Source organism: Bufo bufo, chromosome 1, assembly GCF_905171765.1.
Source record: "Bufo bufo chromosome 1, aBufBuf1.1, whole genome shotgun sequence".
Taxonomy (NCBI): domain Eukaryota; kingdom Metazoa; phylum Chordata; class Amphibia; order Anura; family Bufonidae; genus Bufo; species Bufo bufo.
The window spans coordinates 424709578-424730312 of NC_053389.1; the positions used below are offsets into that span (position 1 = coordinate 424709578).

At 45.8% G+C, this 20735-nt stretch overlaps 1 protein-coding gene across 1 annotated transcript in view; it reads left to right on the top strand.

The window, feature by feature from the left end:
- Positions 1-20735, top strand: part of ARHGEF37 (Rho guanine nucleotide exchange factor 37) — a 117341-nt gene that overhangs the window by 40076 nt on the left and 56530 nt on the right. Inside the window, exon 7 of the mRNA XM_040406546.1 lies at positions 12898-13103. Coding sequence (XP_040262480.1) covers positions 12898-13103 — 206 coding nt within the window. The remainder of the gene's footprint in view (positions 1-12897; positions 13104-20735) is intronic.

Below are 20735 nucleotides of genomic sequence, written 5' to 3' on the forward strand. Positions count from 1 at the left end.
GCCACTTTTTACACTTCTGACCTACACTACTTTCACCGTTTATTGCTCGGTCATGCAACTCACCACCCAAATGATTTTTTACCTCCTTTTCTTCTCACTAATAGAGCTTTCATTTGGTGGTATTTCATTGCTGCTGACATTTTTACTTTTTTTGTTATTAATCGAAATTTAACGATTTTTTTGCAAGAAAATGACATTTTTCACTTTCAGTTGTAAACTTTTGCAAAAAAAACGAGATCCATATATAAATTTTGCTCTAAATTTATTGTTCTACATGTCTTTGATAAAAAAAAATGTTTGGGTAAAAAAAAAAGGGTTTGGGTAAAAGTTATAGCGTTTACAAACTATGGTACAAAAATGTGAATTTCCGCTTTTTGAAGCAGCTCTGACTTTCTGAGCACCTGTCATGTTTCCTGAGGTTCTACAATGGCCAGACAGTACAAACACCCCACAAATGACCCCATTTCGGAAAGTACACACCCTAAGGTATTCGCTGATGGGCATAGTGAGTTCATAGAACTTTTTATTTTTTGTCACAAGTTAGCGGAAAATGATGATTTTTTATTTTTATTTTTTCTTACAAAGTCTCATTTTCCACTAACTTGTGACAAAAAATAAAAAGTTCTATGAACTCACTATGCCCATCACGAAATACCTTGGGGTCTCTTCTTTCCAAAATGGGGTCACTTGTGGGGTAGTTATACTGCCCTGGCATTCTAGGGGCCCAAATGTGTGGTAAGGAGTTTGAAATAAAATTCTGTAAAAACTGACCAGTGAAATCCGAAAGGTGCTCTTTGTAATATGGGCCCCTTTGCCCACCTAGGCTGCAAAAAAGTGTCACACATCTGGTATCTCCGTACTCAGGAGAAGTTGGGGAATGTGTTTTGGGGTGTCATTTTACATATACCCATGCTGGGTGAGAGAAATATCTTGGCAAAAGACAACTTTTCCCATTTTTTTATACAAAGTTGGCATTTGACCAAGATATTTATCTCACCCAGCATGGGTATATGTAAAAAGACACCCCAAAACACATTCCTCAACTTCTCCTGAATACAGAGATACCAGATGTGTGACACTTTTTTGCAGCCTAGGTGGGCAAAGGGGCCCATATTCCAAAGAGCACCTTTCGGATTTCACTGGTCAGTTTTTACAGAATTTGATTTCAAACTCCTTACCACACATTTGGGCCCCTAGAATGCCAGGGCAGTATAACTGCAGCGTACTCAAGTTAGGTTTAGGAATGTTTCTGGGTGTTGTAGTGCAATAGACACTAACCTGAGACGGCTGACTCTCTGCAAGGGCAGGTGATGATGAGAAATGTTTGTGACGCCAGTGCCAATTAAACGGTGGCACGCCGTTTGCTGATAGCAGGAATAATTGAGGAACCACGTGATGTTAAAGCAGAACTCAAACTTTAGTAGTCATCATATAGGGACATTAACGGAAACGCAGTTCCTTTGCAGACAGATGATTTTCAATACAGTTGATGCAGGCAATATATGTATAGCAAGGTGACTTCAGAGTGTTAAACACAGGACTTGTAGTACAGGCGGCTTGCACTCTATTCCTGACTGATCCTGGAACATAGAAACTCTTCTCCAAGGCCCACTACCCTAGCTCTGGCGTATATCCTTGGTTTTATCTTTATCAAGTACCTCCTCTGTTGTCTTGAGTACCTCTTGCTTTTCTTGACTTTGCCTCTGTCTCTCTCTCAGCTTCCTCAGGCTCTTTAACTGAGGTGTTCCTGCTTCTGCATAGGTGAACTCAGGAGGGGAACCTTCTCTTTGAATCTGGAACCCGGTTACAGGGACTGCAATACCCTCTCCTGGTTTGCAGGCTTCCGGCCTGGACTTGACTCTGACATAGTCTAAACTCCAACTCCAGACTCACTTTAGACTAGACTGACTTTAGACTCCAACTCCAGACTGACTTCTTCTTCCCTGACTGGGCCTTATATAACCTAGGGCTCCCTAGCTCCCTCTAGTGACTAAGAGCTGGAATGACACCCCTAGCAGGCCTGTACATGCAAGTTTCACAGTAACAGGGAAATACATAGCATTACAGTTTATAAAGATGACTTATACCAACTTCCCCATAAATAAGGGGGGACGACAGCACACAAGTGACCCTTCTGTAGTGACGGGCATTACAGTCCCCGTACACTACATACCCCACTGCTTTAAGCTGAGTACGACCTCGTACTCCATCAGGGCTCGCCCAACTGGAATCTTTACCTGAAACAGAAAAAAGAGACATGCAGGCATACATACATGTAATTCATCTGCATTTACATTCATATCAGGTCCAATTGGCAAAAGTGAAGTGTGGTGACAAGGGGCGTCGTTCTCTTCTTCTCAGGATAGTGAATGGAACTGGGGCGCTGACCTGGCACAGCGTAACATTATAACCAGGATAGTCCATGACAATGAATAAGTCCATAATAGAACAGCAAAATAGATAAAACAGTATAAAAGTTCTTGGAGGCTCAAAGAACAAACATGAGTCCGTACCCAGGTTATTTTCCTATTAAATCACAGAGGCTCTCGTGCGGTGGAGTCCATCTCTGGGCACATTTCCTTTAAAAAGAGTAAGAATCTCAGAGGCTCAGGTTCTTTTGAGTCTGTCTCCGGGCACGGTTCCTTAGTATCAAGTTGCACAATATAAAACAAGTGCTGTAATACCCCTGATCAACCTGAAAAGGGGGGTAAGGGTAAAAGGTGCAACAATGGAACAGGCACAACTTGGCGTGGGATAGCAAAAGCAGGCAGGAGATCCTGGAAACAAACTTGGCTTTGTTGACCTTGTGATTTCAGTGGTTAACACCTACCACTGAGCCGTGGATGAACTGGCAGCAGCAACAAAGAACCAGAAAACATAGGACTCCTGTCCTGGAAGGGTTAAGCTTTCAACATATATTTCTAACAAAATAAATCAAAGGCCTAGCAGGCTGATTCACAGTGGCATGTCAAAATTACCCGGCTCTGCTGGCAAGTACGGCCTGTAGTAGTTCTCTACAGGAGGATGTGCCCACATAACGGTGTCAGGGGGCAGCTGCAAGGTAAAGGGGTCCCTAATAGGTATTGGCCCCATGGGCCTAGGGGGAAACCCTCTTGTGGACCGTACCGGTCCCGGCATACTGATTGTGGGTGGTGCTGCATTGGGTACCGCCGCCGCAAGCGGTCCGGTGGGCTCTGTGCAGCAGTTCACAGCAATAGCGGGTCCTCTTTGGGGCCGCAACAGAGCGGTGGTGACAGAAGGTGGTCTACGGGTGGTGACAGGCACCCTTACCTCGTCCTTCTTTGGCGGCGTCCGGATCCTGGCGGTCGCGATCTTGCGCAGCTCCCGCAACTTCTCTTCCAGCCGGACAATCTGGTGACCGATGCTCTCCGTGTCGGAGTCGCTGTCATCTGCTGGCGCCGTCGGCGCAGGTACAGTCAACGATGGCTCGGACTCGGCCTCTGCAGGTTCTGGTGGCGCATCGGGTCTCCGACCCTTCCGGATGTTCTCTAAGGTAACCCGAAGTCCTTTTAAGTTCTCCAAGTCCTGTATGGTCTTCTCCCGACGAGGCAGCTCGGGGGAAGGATAAGGGCTCACCCATTTTTCCAACACGGTTGGCTGCCAGAAGACATTAGGCCCAATGAAGGAGCTCCGCTCCTGGAAGGCGTGATGGGCCGGCTCTGGAGAGCGTTCAGGTTCCCGCTCGCAGCCAGAGTAGTCTTCTTCTGCCTCCCAGTCCTCAGGTTCTCGCTTGGGACGGGTCACGGCAGCTGCATAAGGGCCTCTCAGGCTCTCGGCAGGGGTGAACTCCACTTCCTCTCCCTCGCGGAGGCTGTGCTGATAGGAAGGGAGGTAGTCTCTCTTGACAGATCTTCTGTTAACATACAAGTCTCTGCCAGTTAGATAATCTTGGATGAACCCGTAGCCACGGGTTTTGTCAAAGGACACCACCAACCCCTTTCTCCTTTCCAGGCGGGGTTGGGTGTCGGTGTGTCGTTCATGGATAGTCTTGGTCAATTCCTCATAATAGATTTTAGTCTTTGTATTCCGCTTTATAGCGGCCTCCCGGATCTCTGCCATTAGTGAAGACCACTTGAAAGAGGGCTGAAAGAAGTCTCTCCAAGAGCCATAGCAGGGCTCTGGTTCTTTCTCCCGTGGCGGGCAGGCGGGTTTCTCCGGTCCCGGAGAGTAGGCCGGTGGAGCCTCCTCTGGCTCTACACCAATATCAGTCATCTTTGGTATTTCAGGCGCGGACGTTGCAGCAAAGCGGTGCTCACTCTCCAACATGCTCGATCCTTCTCTGGAGAGCGATAGGGTGGCGCCAATCAGATCAGCCAGCTCCTCCCATTGCACTGGGAGACCGCCCTCCCAGGTATTCCAGTATATGGAAGGCGGAGTCCATGCTGGCCGACATGCAAATGTCCAGATAAGCAGTGGCGCCTGACCTTGAACTCCTTCCCGCAAATTCCTCAAAAAGGCGCCAATTTTTCCCGCCTTTTCGGGATGAAGATGACGCAGCAGCTATTTCAGTAGCCTCAGCGGCCATCTTTGGTAGAAGCGCCGTCTATTCACTGACAGCAAGCAGGATGATGAAAAGTCCACAAAACCACACTCCGATGTGGCGATTTTCTTCCTCTTGTTAGCGCAACACTGCACAGCGCTTTTTGGAGGTTTTAGGTACACTTTGGGTAGGATTTTCAGTCCACAAAGTCCACTTTAATAAAACAGGCAATTTGTCACTTTGGTCACAGGGCAACTGTATAAGGCACAAAGTTCACGCTTCTTGCACTAGAAAGCGTGCGTATCCTGTTCGTGACGCCAAAAGAGAGGTGCAGCGTACTCAAGTTAGGTTTAGGAATGTTTCTGGGTGTTGTAGTGCAATAGACACTAACCTGAGACGGCTGACTCTCTGCAAGGGCAGGTGATGATGAGAAATGTTCGTGACGCCAGTGCCAATTAAACGGTGGCACGCCGTTTGCTGATAGCAGGAATAATTGAGGAACCACGTGATGTTAAAGCAGAACTCAAACTTTAGTAGTCATCATATAGGGACATTAACGGAAACGCAGTTCCTTTGCAGACAGATGATTTTCAATACAGTTGATGCAGGCAATATATGTATAGCAAGGTGACTTCAGAGTGTTAAACACAGGACTTGTAGTACAGGCGGCTTTCACTCTATTCCTGACTGATCCTGGAACATAGAAACTCTTCTCCAAGGCCCACTACCCTAGCTCTGGCGTATATCCTTGGTTTTATCTTTATCAAGTACCTCCTCTGTTGTCTTGAGTACCTCTTGCTTTTCTTGACTTTGCCTCTGTCTCTCTCTCAGCTTCCTCAGGCTCTTTAACTGAGGTGTTCCTGCTTCTGCATAGGTGAACTCAGGAGGGGAACCTTCTCTTTGAATCTGGAACCCAGTTACAGGGACTGCAATACCCTCTCCTGGTCTGCAGGCTTCCGGCCTGGACTTGACTCTGACATAGTCTAAACTCCAACTCCAGACTCACTTTAGACTAGACTGACTTTAGACTCCAACTCCAGACTGACTTCTTCTTCCCTGACTGGGCCTTATATAACCTAGGGCTCCCTAGCTCCCTCTAGTGACTAAGAGCTGGAATGACACCCCTAGCAGGCCTGTACATGCAAGTTTCACAGTAACAGGGAAATACATAGCATTACAGTTTATAAAGATGACTTATACCAACTTCCCCATAAATAAGGGGGGACGACAGCACACAAGTGACCCTTCTGTAGTGACGGGCATTACAGTCCCCGTACACTACATAACTACCCCACAAGTGACCCCATTTTGGAAAGAAGAGACCCCAAGGTATTCGCTGATGGGCATAGTGAGTTCATGGAAGTTTTTATTTTTTGTCACAAGTTAGTGGAATATGAGACTTTGTATGAAAAAAATAAATAAAAAAAATCATCATTTTCCACTAACTTGTGACAAAAAATAAAAAATTCTAGGAACTCGCCATGCCCCTCAAGGAATACCTTGGGGTGTCTTCTTTCCAAAATGGGGTCACTTGTGGGGTAGTTATACTGCCCTGGCATTCTAGGGGCCCAAATGTGTGGTAAGGAGTTTGAAATCAAATTCTGTAAAAACTGACCAGTGAAATCCGAAAGGTGCTCTTTGTAATATGGGCCGGCCCCTTTGCCCACCTAGGCTGCAAAAAAGTGTCACACATCTGGTATCTCCGTACTCAGGAGAAGTTGGGGAATGTGTTTTGGGGTGTCATTTTACATATACCCATGCTGGGTGAGAGAAATATCTTGGCAAAAGACAACTTTTCCCATTTTTTTATACAAAGTTGGCATTTGACCAAGATATTTATCTCACCCAGCATGGGTATATGTAAAATGACACCCCAAAACACATTCCTCAACTTCTCCTGAATACATAGATACCAGATGTGTGACACTTTTTTGCAGCCTAGGTGGGCAAAGGGGCCCATATTCCAAAGAGTACCTTTCGGATTTCACAGGCCATTTTTTACAGAATTTGATTTCAAACTCCTTACCACACATTTGGGCCCCTAGAATGCCAGGGCAGTATAACTACCCCACAAGTGACCCCATTTTGGAAAGAAGAGACCCCAAGGTATTCGCTGATGGGCATAGTGAGTTCATGGAAGTTTTTATTTTTTGTCACAAGTTAGTGGAATATGAGACTTTGTATGAAAAAAAAAAAAATAATAATCATCATTTTCCACTAACTTGTGACAAAAAATAAAAAATTCTAGGAACTCGCCATGCCCCTCACGGAATACCTTGGGGTGTCTTCTTTCCAAAATGGGGTCAATTGTGGGGTAGTTATACTGCCCTGGCATTCTAGGGGCCCAAATGTGTGGTAAAGAGTTTGAAATCAAATTCTGTAAAAACTGACCAGTGAAATCCGAAAGGTGCTCTTTGTAATATGGGCCCCTTTGCCCACCTAGGCTGCAAAAAAGTGTCACACATCTGGTATCTCCGTACTCAGGAGAAGTTGGGGAATGTGTTTTGGGGTGTCATTTTACATATACCCATGCTGGGTGAGAGAAATATCTTGGCAAAAGACAACTTTTCCCATTTTTTTATACAAAGTTGGCATTTGACCAAGATATTTATCTCACCCAGCATGGGAATATGTAAAAAGACACCCCAAAACACATTCCTCAACTTCTCCTGAATACAGAGATACCAGATGTGTGACACTTTTTTGCAGCCTAGGTGGGCAAAGGGGCCCATATTCCAAAGAGCACCTTTCGGATTTCACAGGCCATTTTTTACAGAATTTGATTTCAAACTCCTTACCACACATTTGGGCCCCTAGAATGCCAGGGCAGTATAACTACCCCACAAGTGACCCCATTTTGGAAAGAAGAGACCCCAAGGTATTTGCTGATGGGCATAGTGAGTTCATGGAAGTTTTTATTTTTTGTCACAAGTTAGTGGAATATGAGACTTTGTATGAAAAAACAAAACAAAAAAAAAAACATCATTTTCCACTAACTTGTGACAAAAAATAAAAAATTCTAGGAACTTGCCATGCCCCTCACGGAATACCTTGGGGTGTCTTCTTTTCAAAATGGGGTCACTTGTGGGGTACTTATACTGCCCTGGCATTTTCCAGGGGCCCTAATGTGTGGTAAGTAGGTAAATGACCTGTGAAATCCGAAAGGTGCTCTTTGGAATGTGGGCCCCTTTGCCCACCTAGGCTGCAAAAAAGTGTCACACATGTGGTATCGCCGTATTCAGGAGAAGTTGGGGAATGTGTTTTGTGGTGTCATTTTACATATACCCATGGTGGGTGAGAGAAATATCTTGGCAAAAGACAACTTTTCCCATTTTTTTATACAAAGTTGGCATTTGACCAAGATATTTATCTCACCCAGCATGGGTATATGTAAAATGACACCCCAAAACACATTCCCCAACTTCTCCTGAATACGGAGATACCACATGTGTGACACTTTTTTGCAGCCTAGGTGGGCAAAGGTGCCCAAATTTCTTTTAGGAGGGCATTTTTAGACATTTGGATACCAGACTTCTTCTCACGCTTTGGGGCCCCTAAAATGCCAGGGCAGTATAAATACCCCACATGTGACCCCATTTTGGAAAGAAGACACCCCAAGGTATTCCGTGAGGGGCATGGCAAGTTCCTAGAATTTTTTATTTTTTGTCACAAGTTAGTGGAAAATGATGTTTTTTTTTTTTTTGTTTTTTTTTCATACAAAGTCTCATATTCCACTAACTTGTGACAAAACTTCCATGAACTCACTATGCCCATCAGCGAATACCTTGGGGTGTCTTCTTTCCAAAATGGTGTTATTTGTGGGGTGTTTGTGCTGCCCTGGCATTTGAGGGTCTCCGCAATCATTACATGTATGCCCAGCATTAGGAGTTTCTGCTATTCTCCTTATATTGAGCATACAGGTAATGAGATATTTTTTTTCCGTTCAGCCTCTGGGCTGAAAGAAAAAAATGAACGGCACAGATTTCTTCATTCGCATCGATCAATGTGGATGAAAAAATCTCTGCCAAAAAAAGAAAAAGGAGGGGAAAGGCGTCTGCCAGGACATAGGAGCTCCGCCCAACATCCATACCCACTTAGCTCGTATGCCCTGGCAAACCAGATTTCTCCATTCACATCAATCGATGTGGATGAATAAATCATTGCCGGGATTTTTTTTTTTATATATACAAAGTGTTTGCCAAAGTATATGAACACCGCTACCTCCTCAGCTCATATGCCTCGGCAAACGTATCTTTTACTGCAGAGGAGAAATCTCGTCTTGCAGCGCCGCATACACCGACTTGCGTGTAATCTGACAGCAGCGCAATGCTTCTGTCCGAATGCACATCAGTGCTGCAGCTAGTCGATCGGTTGGTCCACCTGGAAGTTAAAAAAAACAAAACAAAAAAGAAAAAACCAGGCCGCAAAGCAATAACTTTATTAACTTTAGAACAGAACATATTAACTTTTTTTAACTTTTTTAACTTTTTTACTTACCGGTAATTTTTTTTTTGTTTATTTTTTTTTACCTTTATAGAACAAACCTCTCCTTCCCCATGGGACAATGTGCAAAGCGCAAATCGCCCAAAGATGTGGCAAAGTACGTTATGCACTTTATCCCAGGTGAAAGGAGAGGTTTGCAGCAGCTGTGAGTAAAAGGGCCCTAATAGCCCTGTGTGCCTGTCCTGTGAGATGCAATCCCTATGCTAAGTGTACCTGTGTGTGGTACTTCCGGAAACACTCTCCATAGCATAGGGCAGGGTGGTCAGCACAGTCAGGACAGAAATAGCGGGTGTCACGCCTTATTCCACTCCTGCTACAGACACGACATCTTTTTCGGGGTGACGGTTGGGTTGAGGTACCAGGAACGACACTGGGGAAATGTCGCTCGTGTAGACGGCTAACTACACTGGTGGATGGGGCCACGGAAGCTCCTGGGTAAAGGAGGTTCTCGATGATCTCTTCCTGGAATTTGAGGAAAGATCGTGTTCTCCCAGCCTTACTGTAGAGAACAAAACTATTATACAGCGCCAATTGAATTAAATATACAGACACCTTCTTATACCAGCGTCTGGTTCTGCGGGAAACTAAATACGGAGACAACATCTGGTCATTGAAGTCCACCCCTCCCATGAGCGCATTATAGTCGTGGACACAGAGGGGCTTTTCAATGACACGGGTTGCTCGCTCAATTTGGATTGTCGTGTCTGCGTGAATGGAGGAGAGCATGTAAACGTCACGCTTGTCTCTCCATTTCACCGCGAGCAGTTCTTCGTTACACAAGGCAGCCCTCTCCCCCCTTGCAAGACGGGTGGTTACAAGCCGTTGGGGGAAGCCCACGCGACTAGTTCGCGTGGTGCCACAGGCGCAAATCCGTTCTAGAAGCAAATGCCTAAAGAGGGCCACACTTGTGTAGAAATTGTCCACATAAAGATGGTACCCCTTGCCGAATAAGGGTGACACCAAGTCCCAGACTGTCTTCCCACTGCTCCCCAGGTAGTCAGGGCAACCGACCGGCTCCAGGGTCTGATCTTTTCCCTCATAGATCCGAAATTTGTGGGTATAGCCTGTGGCCCTTTCACAGAGCTTATACAATTTGACCCCATACCGGGCACGCTTGCTTGGGATGTATTGTTTGAAGCCAAGGCGCCCGGTAAAATGTATTAGGGACTCGTCTACGCAGATGTTTTGCTCAGGGGTATACAAATCTGCAAATTTCTGGTTGAAATGGTCTATGAGGGGCCGAATTTTGTGGAGCCGGTCAAAAGCAGGGTGGCCTCTGGGACGGGAGGTGGTGTTGTCGCTAAAATGCAGAAAACGCAGGATGGTCTCAAATCGTGTCCTGGACATAGCAGCAGAGAACATGGGCATGTGATGAATCGGGTGCGTGGACCAATATGACCGCAATTCATGCTTTTTTGTCAGGCCCATGTTGAGGAGAAGGCCCAGAAAAATTTTAAGTTCGGAAACTTGGACTGGTTTCCACCGGAAAGGCTGGGCATAATAGCTTCCCGGGTTTGCGGTTATAAATTGTGTGGCATACCGGTTTGTCTCTGCCACGACTAAGTCCAAGAGCTCCGCAGTCAAGAACAGCTCAAAAAATCCCAGGGCCGAACCGATTTGAGCCGTCTCAACCCGAACTCCAGACTGGGCGGTGAAAGGGGGAACTACTGGTGCGGCTGAAGTTGGTGACTGCCAATCAGGGTTTGCCAGCACCTCAGGGATTCTAGGGGCTCTACGGGCCTGTCTGTGCGGTGGCTGCGACGGGGTAACTACTGCACGTGCCACCGTACCAGCTTCAACTGCCCTTCTGGTGCTCGCTACTTCACCATGTTGTACGGCAGTGCTGGTACTAGGTCCAGGAAGGGCTGCGCGGCTGGTGTATGCCTCACCACGTGATCCGGCAGCGACAGCCCCACTCTGCTGCTCTTGAAGCGGATCCTGCGCAACCTGTGGTCTAGCGACATGGGGCCGGGTACGCCTGGTGCTGCCAGGGACCTCAACCTCCTCGTCCGAACTTTGGGTCAGAGAGCCACTGCTTTCTACAGGTTCATATTCTGACCCGCTAGATTCGTCAGATGAGGGTTCCCATTCCTCATCCGACTGGGTCAGAATCCTGTAGGCCTCTTCAGAAGAATACCCCCTGTTTGACATTTTGGACTACTAAATTTAGGGGTATTCCCTGAGACTACCCAAGAAAAAAAGCAAGCCTGTCTTACAAAGGGGAGGCTAGCGAAGTACCGGAGGCCGCTGCGGTTGATAAAAAATATTAAAACGGATTTTTTTTATCGCCGCAGTGCGTGTAAAGTGAATGTGCAGTGATCAAAAAAAAATATTTTTTTGTCACTGCGGTGGGGCGGGCGTGGGTGAACGCACGTGTGGGCGACCGATCAGGCCTGATCGGGCAAACACTGCGTTTTGAGTGGAGGGCGAACTAAAGTGACACTAATACTATTATAGATCTGACCGTGATCAGTTTTGATCACTTACAGATACTATAAAAGTACAAATGCTGATTAGCGATACGCTAATCAGCGAATAAAAGTGACTGCGGTGCGGTGGGGTGGGCGCTAACTGACGCTAACTACCTAACCAAGGGGCCTAAACTATCCCTAAAACCTAACAGTCAATACCAGTGAAAAAAAAAAGTGACAGTTTACACTGATCACTTTTTGTCTTTCACTAGTGATTGACAGGGGCGATCAAAGGGGTGATCAAAGGGTTAATTGGGGTGCAGGGGGGTGATCAGGGGCTACAGTGAAGTGTTTGGTGTACTCACAGTTCAGTCTGCTCCTCTGCTGGATCCAACCGACGAAAAGGACCAGCAGAGGAGCAGAGAAGCCATATAACAGATCATATTTACTAATATGATCTGTTATATGGCTTGTGATTGGATTTTTTAAAAATCGCCAGCCTGCCAGCCAATGATCGTTGCTGGCAGGCTGGTGACGAACTTCTTCTTTAACTTTTGCCAGCCCGCGATGCGCATGCGCGGGCCGGCTTTGAGCGAAATCTCGCGTCTCGCGAGATGACGCGTATATGCGTGGCTCTGCGCAGCGCTGCCACCTCCGGAACGCGATCCTGCGTTAGGCGGTCCGGAGGTGGTTAAATTGAGCAGACCCCCTTATAGTGCATAGAAAAACTTGCATAGAAATAAAAAGAAACATTTCTCAGGATTAGAGGATTGGATTCTTACAAGAAATGTATGTGTATGTTTCAAGACACCTACCCTACATGGTGGTATACTTACTTTGAAACTGATTTTGCAGGTGAAAACTGCCTTTAAATTATCTTTCTTTCTTTGACATCTTCAGAATCTGGGTTTATTGTATTCCAGGATTTTAATATTGATGGCCTGTCCTCAGGATAGGAGCTTGTAGCTGCAGTGCTGGTCCCATTGAAGGGAATTCGAACAGCAGTGACCAGATCCATCCATTGCACAATGGAGGGAGCTTTGTAGTTTTGGAGCTGACTTCAGCTTCCGGAGCTACACTGAAACAGCTGATCAGCTGGGGTGCAGGGTGTTGGACCTCTGCCAATATGATATTGATGGCCTATTCTGAGGTTAGGTCATAAATAGTAAAATACTGGAATACCCCCAAAGGGATTTGGCCATTCATTTTCAGGGCTTTTCTCCTTCCTGGTCCTACACACAGGACCAGGACCAGTGGTTGGCAAAAGAGGGCATTAGAGATGACTTCTTTTGTTTTTTTAAAGCCACTCTGAGCCTTTAAAATAAAATAAAAATAACAGATGAACAACCCCTATAGTCTACTGAAGCATATTTTTTTCTTTAAATAACATTTTGCTTAAACTTGTTTGTTCTATAACACTTCTAGAAGTCACAGCCTTATGCATTGTGATATAATTTACCATTTCCACTTGTATACACAAAGGAGTGAGTCATCATCACAATACACCGATCTCAGCTTCTACCTTGTCACTCCTGTGCAACGTATCACCAAGTATCCATTGCTACTTCAGAATATCTTGAGCATAGACACAAATACCAAAGACACACAAGAGGCATTGCAGGGAGCCCTCAACACCATGAAGGAGGTGAATATCAACATCAACGAAAACAAGAGACGCAAAGAAGTTGGTGAGAAAAGTTTTAGTGGAATGATGTTTGGCTGTTTAGTCTTGCTTTTATGTTTGAAGTACATTTCTGTATCTTTTAACATCTACATTAACCCCAAAGTATTTACAAATGGAATACAGACATGAAGGAAGCACTCCTGAACCCACCGTTTAGTCAGTATGGCCAAACATACATTTGGGTTGGAATTTATGCACCGAATTTATTTAAAAGTAGCACGTCTTTTAATAAAATTGATGTATTTTGCACAGTCAGAATATGAAATCTATTCCAGCTATAAGCAGGTATAGATTTGTAGCAGAATATTTATCATTTGCTGGCTTAAGTCCTAATGATCAGGCAGTCTAATGGGGCCTTAACACCACAATATAGATAGCATGGGATCCACCATTCACAATAGGTGAATATATCACAGCTTATCTTCACAATATCACAGCTTATCTTCTCCCTCCTGACTTCTGCACACGTCACAGAGAATGCTTACAAAACTGTTAATGGGGTCAGCTCCTTTCCATTGTGTCTAGGGCCATGTAACTGATTTCAAAAGACAGTAAGTCCTAATATATTTAAGGCCTAGTGGTCAGTGTGAAAACTGTGGTATTATATGTATATTTTTTAATATAGAAAAAAATAGATACATGGAAAAATATACACGGAAAAAAATGTAAAAAATCATTAAAAATTCACAAAAAAATATCTTTAACATAAAACTTAATTTTTCAATAAAAACTATTGTTCAAAAAAATAAAATAAACAATAGTTTTTTTTTCTGAGGACACATTCCCTTTAACATAGAGTACCTTACAAGGTAAGAAAAGAGATGGGAAGGAGGATGGGGGTGGATGGAGCACTCACAAGCCTGCAGGATCTGCTGTAGCTGGCTCTGCAGAAAGGTCTGATTGGTGAGCAGGCTTTCTCTTTTGCACAGAACTGCTGCTTTCATGCTGCTTATTCAGCATCTTCACCTGAAGCATTTCTTGCCAATATGTTACTTCTTGGTTTTGGGATATAGTTACAGTTCTGACTGCTGACACCCCTATAACTATGCCACTGGCTAGCTAAGCGCTGCAGCTTCTTCACCATGTTTCCCTACACAACACTCCCGATCACCCACTTTACAGGGAACTACAATATAGCTTTCTTTATGGATGTCTTGCAGTTCTCTGTACAGTGGGTTGCTAGTAGCATTGATGTGCAGAAGACAAGCTACAGGTGCCTCGGTCCGCACATGTTTGACCCCCTTCAATCAGAATCTGATGGCATATGTTAGTGACATGGTATAATATTTAGTGTTGGGCGAGCACTCTCTGCTGAACACTTTTTTACTCGAGCATCGCGATGCTCGAGCGAGATGCTCGAGTCTCCTCCCCGCACATTTGTTGGCTGCTACGCAGCCAATAAACGCGGGCAGAGGTACTGGCACTCACTGTAATGTCGTAGCCATGTTGGCTACTGGCATTACAGTGATTGGCTGGCCGGAACGCGTCATTGGGTGCTATATAGCACCCGATGACACTGGGTTCGGCTCAGTCTTAGTCAGGGAGAGCTGCAGCAGAAGGGACAGATAGTGTGGGACAGGAATTGGTTTGTTTGTTAGGCAGGTTTTACTGGTGAAAGGTGTTAGAGACCCAAAAGTCTATTTAAGGACTATTGTATTATCTGGCTGCCATATACAGTACAGACCAAAAGTTTGGACACAACTTCTCATTCAAAGAGTTTTCTTTATTTTCATGACTATGAAGGCATCAAAACTATGAATTAACACATGTGGAATTATACACTGCGTGCAGAATTATTAGGCAAATGAGTATTTTGACCACATCATCCTCTTTATGCATGTTGTCTTACTCCAAGCTGTATAGGCTCGAAAGCCTACTACCAATTAAGCATATTAGGTGATGTGCATCTCTGTAATGAAAAGGGGTGTGGTCTAATGACATCAACACCCTATATTAGGTGTGCATAATTATTAGGCAACTTCCTTTCCTTTGGCAAAATGGGTCAAAAGAAGGACTTGACAGGCTCAGAAAAGTCAAAAATAGTGAGATATCTTGCAGAGGGATGCAGCACTCTTAAAATTGCAAAGCTTCTGAAGCGTGATTATCGAACAATCAAGCGTTTCATTCAAAATAGTCAACAGGGTCGCAAGAAGCGTGTGGAAAAACCAAGGCGCAAAATAACTGCCCATGAACTGAGAAAAGTCAAGCGTGCAGCTGCCAAGATGCCACTTGCCACCAGTTTGGCCATATTTCAGAGCTGCAACATCACTGGAGTGCCCAAAAGCACAAGGTGTGCAATACTCAGAGACATGGCCAAGGTAAGAAAGGCTGAAAGACGACCACCACTGAACAAGACACACAAGCTGAAATGTCAAGACTGGGCCAAGAAATATCTCAAGACTGATTTTTCTAAGGTTTTATGGACTGATGAAATGAGAGTGAGTCTTGATGGGCCAGATGGATGGGCCCGTGGCTGGATTGGTAAAGGGCAGAGAGCTCCAGTCCGACTCAGACGCCAGCAAGGTGGAGGTGGAGTACTGGTTTGGGCTGGTATCATCAAAGATGAGCTTGTGGGGCCTTTTCGGGTTGAGGATGGAGTCAAGCTCAACTCCCAGTCCTATTGCCAGTTTCTGGAAGACACCTTCTTCAAGCAGTGGTACAGGAAGAAGTCTGCATCCTTCAAGAAAAACATGATTTTCATGCAGGACAATGCTCCATCACACGCGTCCAAGTACTCCACAGCGTGGCTGGCAAGAAAGGGTATAAAAGAAGAAAATCTAATGACATGGCCTCCTTGTTCACCTGATCTGAACCCCATTGAGAACCTGTGGTCCATCATCAAATGTGAGATTTACAAGGAGGGAAAACAGTACACCTCTCTGAACAGTGTCTGCGAGGCTGTGGTTGCTGCTGCACGCAATGTTGATGGTGAACAGATCAAAACACTGACAGAATTCATGGATGGCAGGCTTTTGAGTGTCCTTGCAAAGAAAGGTGGCTATATTGGTCACTGATTTGTTTTTGTTTTGTTTTTGAATGTCAGAAATGTATATTTGTGAATGTTGAGATGTTATATTGGTTTCACTGGTAAAAATAAATAATTGAAATGGGTATATATTTGTTTTTTGTTAAGTTGCCTAATAATTATGCACAGTAATAGTCACCTGCACACACAGATATCCCCCTAAAATAGCTAAAACTAAAAACAAACTAAAAACTACTTCCAAAAATATTCAGCTTTGCTATTAATGAGTTTTTTGGGTTCATTGAGAACATGGTTGTTGTTCAATAATAAAATTAATCCTCAAAAATACAACTTGCCTAATAATTCTGCACTCCCTGTACACATAACAAACAAGTGTGAAACAACTGAAAATATGTCATTTTCTAGGTTCTTCAAAGTAGCCACCTTTTGCTTGGATTACTGCTTTGCACACTCTTGGCATTCTCTTGATGAGCTTCAAGAGGTAGTCCCCTGAAATGGTCTTCCAACAGTCTTGAAGGAGTTCCCAGAGATGCTTAGCACTTGTTGGCCCTTTTGCCTTCACTCTGCGGTCCAGCTCACCCCAAACCATCTCGATTGGGTTCAGGTCCGGTGACTGTGTAGGCCAGGTCATCTGGCGCAGCACCCCATCACTCTCCTTCACGGTCAAATAGCCCTTACTTTCAAAGTTTTCCCAATTTTTCGGCTGACTGACTGACCTTAATTTCTTAAAGTAATGATGGCCACTCGTTTTTCTTTACTTAGCTGCTTTTTTCTTGCCATAATACAAATTCTAACAGTCTATTCAGTAGGACTATCAGCTGTGTATCCACCTGACTTCTCTTCAACGCAACTGATGGTCCCAACCCTATTTTTAAGGCAAGAAATCCCACTTATTAAACCTGACAGGGCACACCTGTGAAGTGAAAACCATTTCAGGGGACTACCTCTTGAAGCTCATCAAGAAAATGCCAAGAGTGTGCAAAGCAGTAATCAAAGCAAAAGGTGGCTACTTTGAAGAACCTAGAATATGACATATTTTCAGTTGTTTCACACTTGTTTGTTATGTATATTATTCCACATGTGTTAATTCATAGTTTTGATGCCTTCAGTGTGAATCTACAATTTTCATAGTCATGAAAATAAAGAAAACTTTTTGAATGAGAAGGTGTGTCCAAACTTTTGGTCTGTACTGTATATATTATTAGTGCAACCTGCGCTAAATTGCGTGCACTTGTTTGGCTGCTGCTGACAGTGACACAACCTCTGCTACAGCTGTTGTGTTACATTTGTGCTGTAAAATTCAGCGCAATTTTTTGGCCGCTGGTGACAGCGACATTACCTGCGCTACATCTCCTGTATTACAGTTGCCATTCCTAAATATAAGTGACATTCAGTCTAATTTTTTCGATGCTGGTAGCAGCGGCATTACCAGTGCTACATCTCCTGTATAACGTGTGCCCATCCTAAATATCAGTGACATTCAGTCTAATTTTTCCGCTGCTGGTGACAGCGACATTACCTGTGCTACATCTCCTGTATAACGTTTGCCCATCCTAAATATCAGTGACATTCAGTCTAATTTATTTGCGCATACAATTACAAAACCTGCGCTACTGTACGTGTGACATACTTGCAAGCATATATACCATTTAATATGCAGTAAGGGACGGGGAAGTGGCCGTGCTGCTGATGGTGCACGCAGAGGCCGCGGCCTTGTGCGCGGTGAAACTGTGCCTGCTGCCAGAGCACAAGAAACACACTCATCCACGATACCTAGCTTCATGTCCCAGTTTGCAGGGTGGCGCAGAACACCACTCTCGACTTCACACCAATGCGACCAGGTGGTCGGTTGGATTGCAGCAGATAATGCTTCCAGTCGGTTAAGCACCACCCTGTCTTCCACAAAGTCCAGTCTCAGTAGCCAAGAGTCTGGTCAACAGAATCCCCACCCTGATCATCCTTCCTCCCACCATGGAGAGTCTTGGCAAGCAAGTGATCCCACACTCAGATATTCAGAGGAGCTTTTTTCATCGCCATTCCTTGATTTGGCCCTCTTGCCAAGCCCGCTTAAAGAGGGACATGAGGAGATCTTGTGCACTGATTCCCAAACTCTTGAGCATCCACAGTCAGAAAAAGATGACGGTGGGAAACAACAATTAGTGTTTCACGAGGTGGATGATGATGATGAGACACAGTTGCTAATAAGTCAACCGCAATTAATGTCTCAAGAGGTTCATGATGAGGATGAGACACAGTTGTAAGTAAGGTTCTTGTTAGGTCAACAAGTCAGGAGGATGACCAGAGTGAGGAAGTGGAAGAGGAGGTGGTGGACGATGAAATCACGGACACAACCTGGGAAGGTGGCAAGCCGAGCGAGGACAGCAGTACAGAGGGGGAGGGATCCGCAGCACCGCGACAGCCTGGAAGAGGCAGTGGGGTGGCAAAAGGGAGAAGGCGGGCCACACCAACAGGCCCGCAACTGTTCCCCGGAGTACCCCCTTGCGGCAATCTCCCTTGCCAAGGGGTAGGTGTTCCACAGTCTGGCGCTTTTTTGAGGAAAGTGCGGACGATAAAAGAATTGTCATTTGCAACCTGTGCCGTACCAAAATGAGCAGGGGCATGAACACTAGCAACCTTACCACCACCAGCATGATCCGCCACATGGTATCAAAGCACCCTAATAAGTGGGCCGAACGCCTGGGTCCACAATCAGTGTCTGCGGGACACACCACTGCCTCCTCTTCCCCTGTGTTACGTGCTGGCCAATCCCCTGTCCAAGCCGCAGGCCCGGATGCCTCCCGCCCTGCACCTGGACCTTCGCAAGCACCATCATCTACCACATCCACTTCTGTGTCCCAGCGCAGCGTACAGATGTCCATACCCCAGGACTTAGAACGAAAGCGCAAATACCCAGCCACCCACCCACAGGCCATAGCACTAAATGCGCACCTTTCCAAATTGCTGTCCCTGGAAATGTTGCCATTTAGGCTTGTGGACACCGAGGCTTTCCGCATCCTGATGGCAGTGGCCGTCCCTCGTTACTCAATTTTTCCCGGTGTGCCGTCCCCGCCTTACACCAGCATGTGTCCCGTAACATCACCCATGCCCTGATCAAGGCAGTTATTGGGAAGGTCCACTTAACGACTAACACATGGACAACTGCTTGTGGCCAGGGACTCTACATTCCCTGACGGCACACTGGGTGAACGTTGTGGAGGTCGGGAGTGAGTCGTACCCTGGGATGGCACAGGTGATACCGATGCCAAGGATTGTGGGCCCTACTTCCATCAGGATTGGGGAAGCGGCAACAGGCAGTGCTGAAACTAATTTGCATAGGTGACAAACAGCACACCACCACAGAGCTGTGGCAGGGTATAAGGGACCAGAGTGAGCTGTGGCTCTCGCCACTCAACCTACAACCAGGCATGGTTGTGTCTGATAATGGCCGTAACTTTATGGCGGCTTTGGAGCTCGGCAAGCTCACACACATCCCATGCCTAGCCCACATGTTCAACTTAGTGGTTCAGTGGTTTCTCAAAACCTACCCCAATTTTCCTGAGCTACTGGTCAAGATGCGCTACGTGTGTGCCCATTTCCGAAAGTCATCTACAGCTGCCGCTAGTCTGTCAACGTTGCAGCAGCGCTTGCAATTGCCAGCTCACCGACTGTTGTGCGACGTGAGCACTCGCTGGAACTGCACGTTCCACATGTTGGCCAGGCTTTGTGAGCAGCAAAGGGCAGTAGTGGAATACCAGCTGCAACATGGTCATCGCCTTTCCAGTCAGCTTTCGCTCTTCACAAGCGATGAGTGGGCATGGATGTCTGACCTTTGTGAGGTTTTACGCAACTTTGAGGAATCAATACAGATGTGAGCGGCGATCCCGCTATTATCAGCGTAACCATCCCACTTCTGTGTCTACTGAAAAGCTCGCTGCTCACAATGAAGGCGGACGCTTTGCATGTGGAAGAGGTAGAAATGGGGGAAGACAGTACACAGGGTGTTAGCCAGACCACCCTCCGTTCGTCTTCTCAGCGTGAATTGGATGATAATGATGAGGAGGAGGAGGAGCAGGAGACGGTTGCCTCCGCTAAAGAGGGTCGTACCCATAGCAGGTTTATTCCATCTGTTCAGCGTGGATTGGCCGAAGAGGAGGAAGAAGATGAGGAGATTAAGAGTCATCCTCCTGATGAGGACAGTGAAGTGTTGTCTGTTGGGACTCTGGCGCACATGGCTGACTTTATGTTATGCTGCCTTTCCCGTGACTCTCGCATTATACGCATTTTGGCCAACACCGATTACTGGTTGTTCACCCTTCTCGACCACCTCTACCTGTGGTGGAGAGGACTAGCAAAATGGTGAAATACCAGAAATTTCCATCTGACAACGCTGGCGGCAGAGTACGTAGTTCCTTGGGCAACCGAGGAGGGGAACACAGCAGTTCCAACAGAGGCAAGGAAACACTCTCCAAGGCCTGGGACAGTTTCATGACACCCCGCCAGCACCCTCACTCTGATGTGCGGCCTAGTGTCACAAGGAGAGAAAAATTTTGGAAGATGGTGGAGTACGTAGCAGACCGTGTCAGCGTTCTCAATGATCCCTCTGTGCCTTACAACTATTGGGTGTCCAAGCTGGACACGTGGCATGAACTG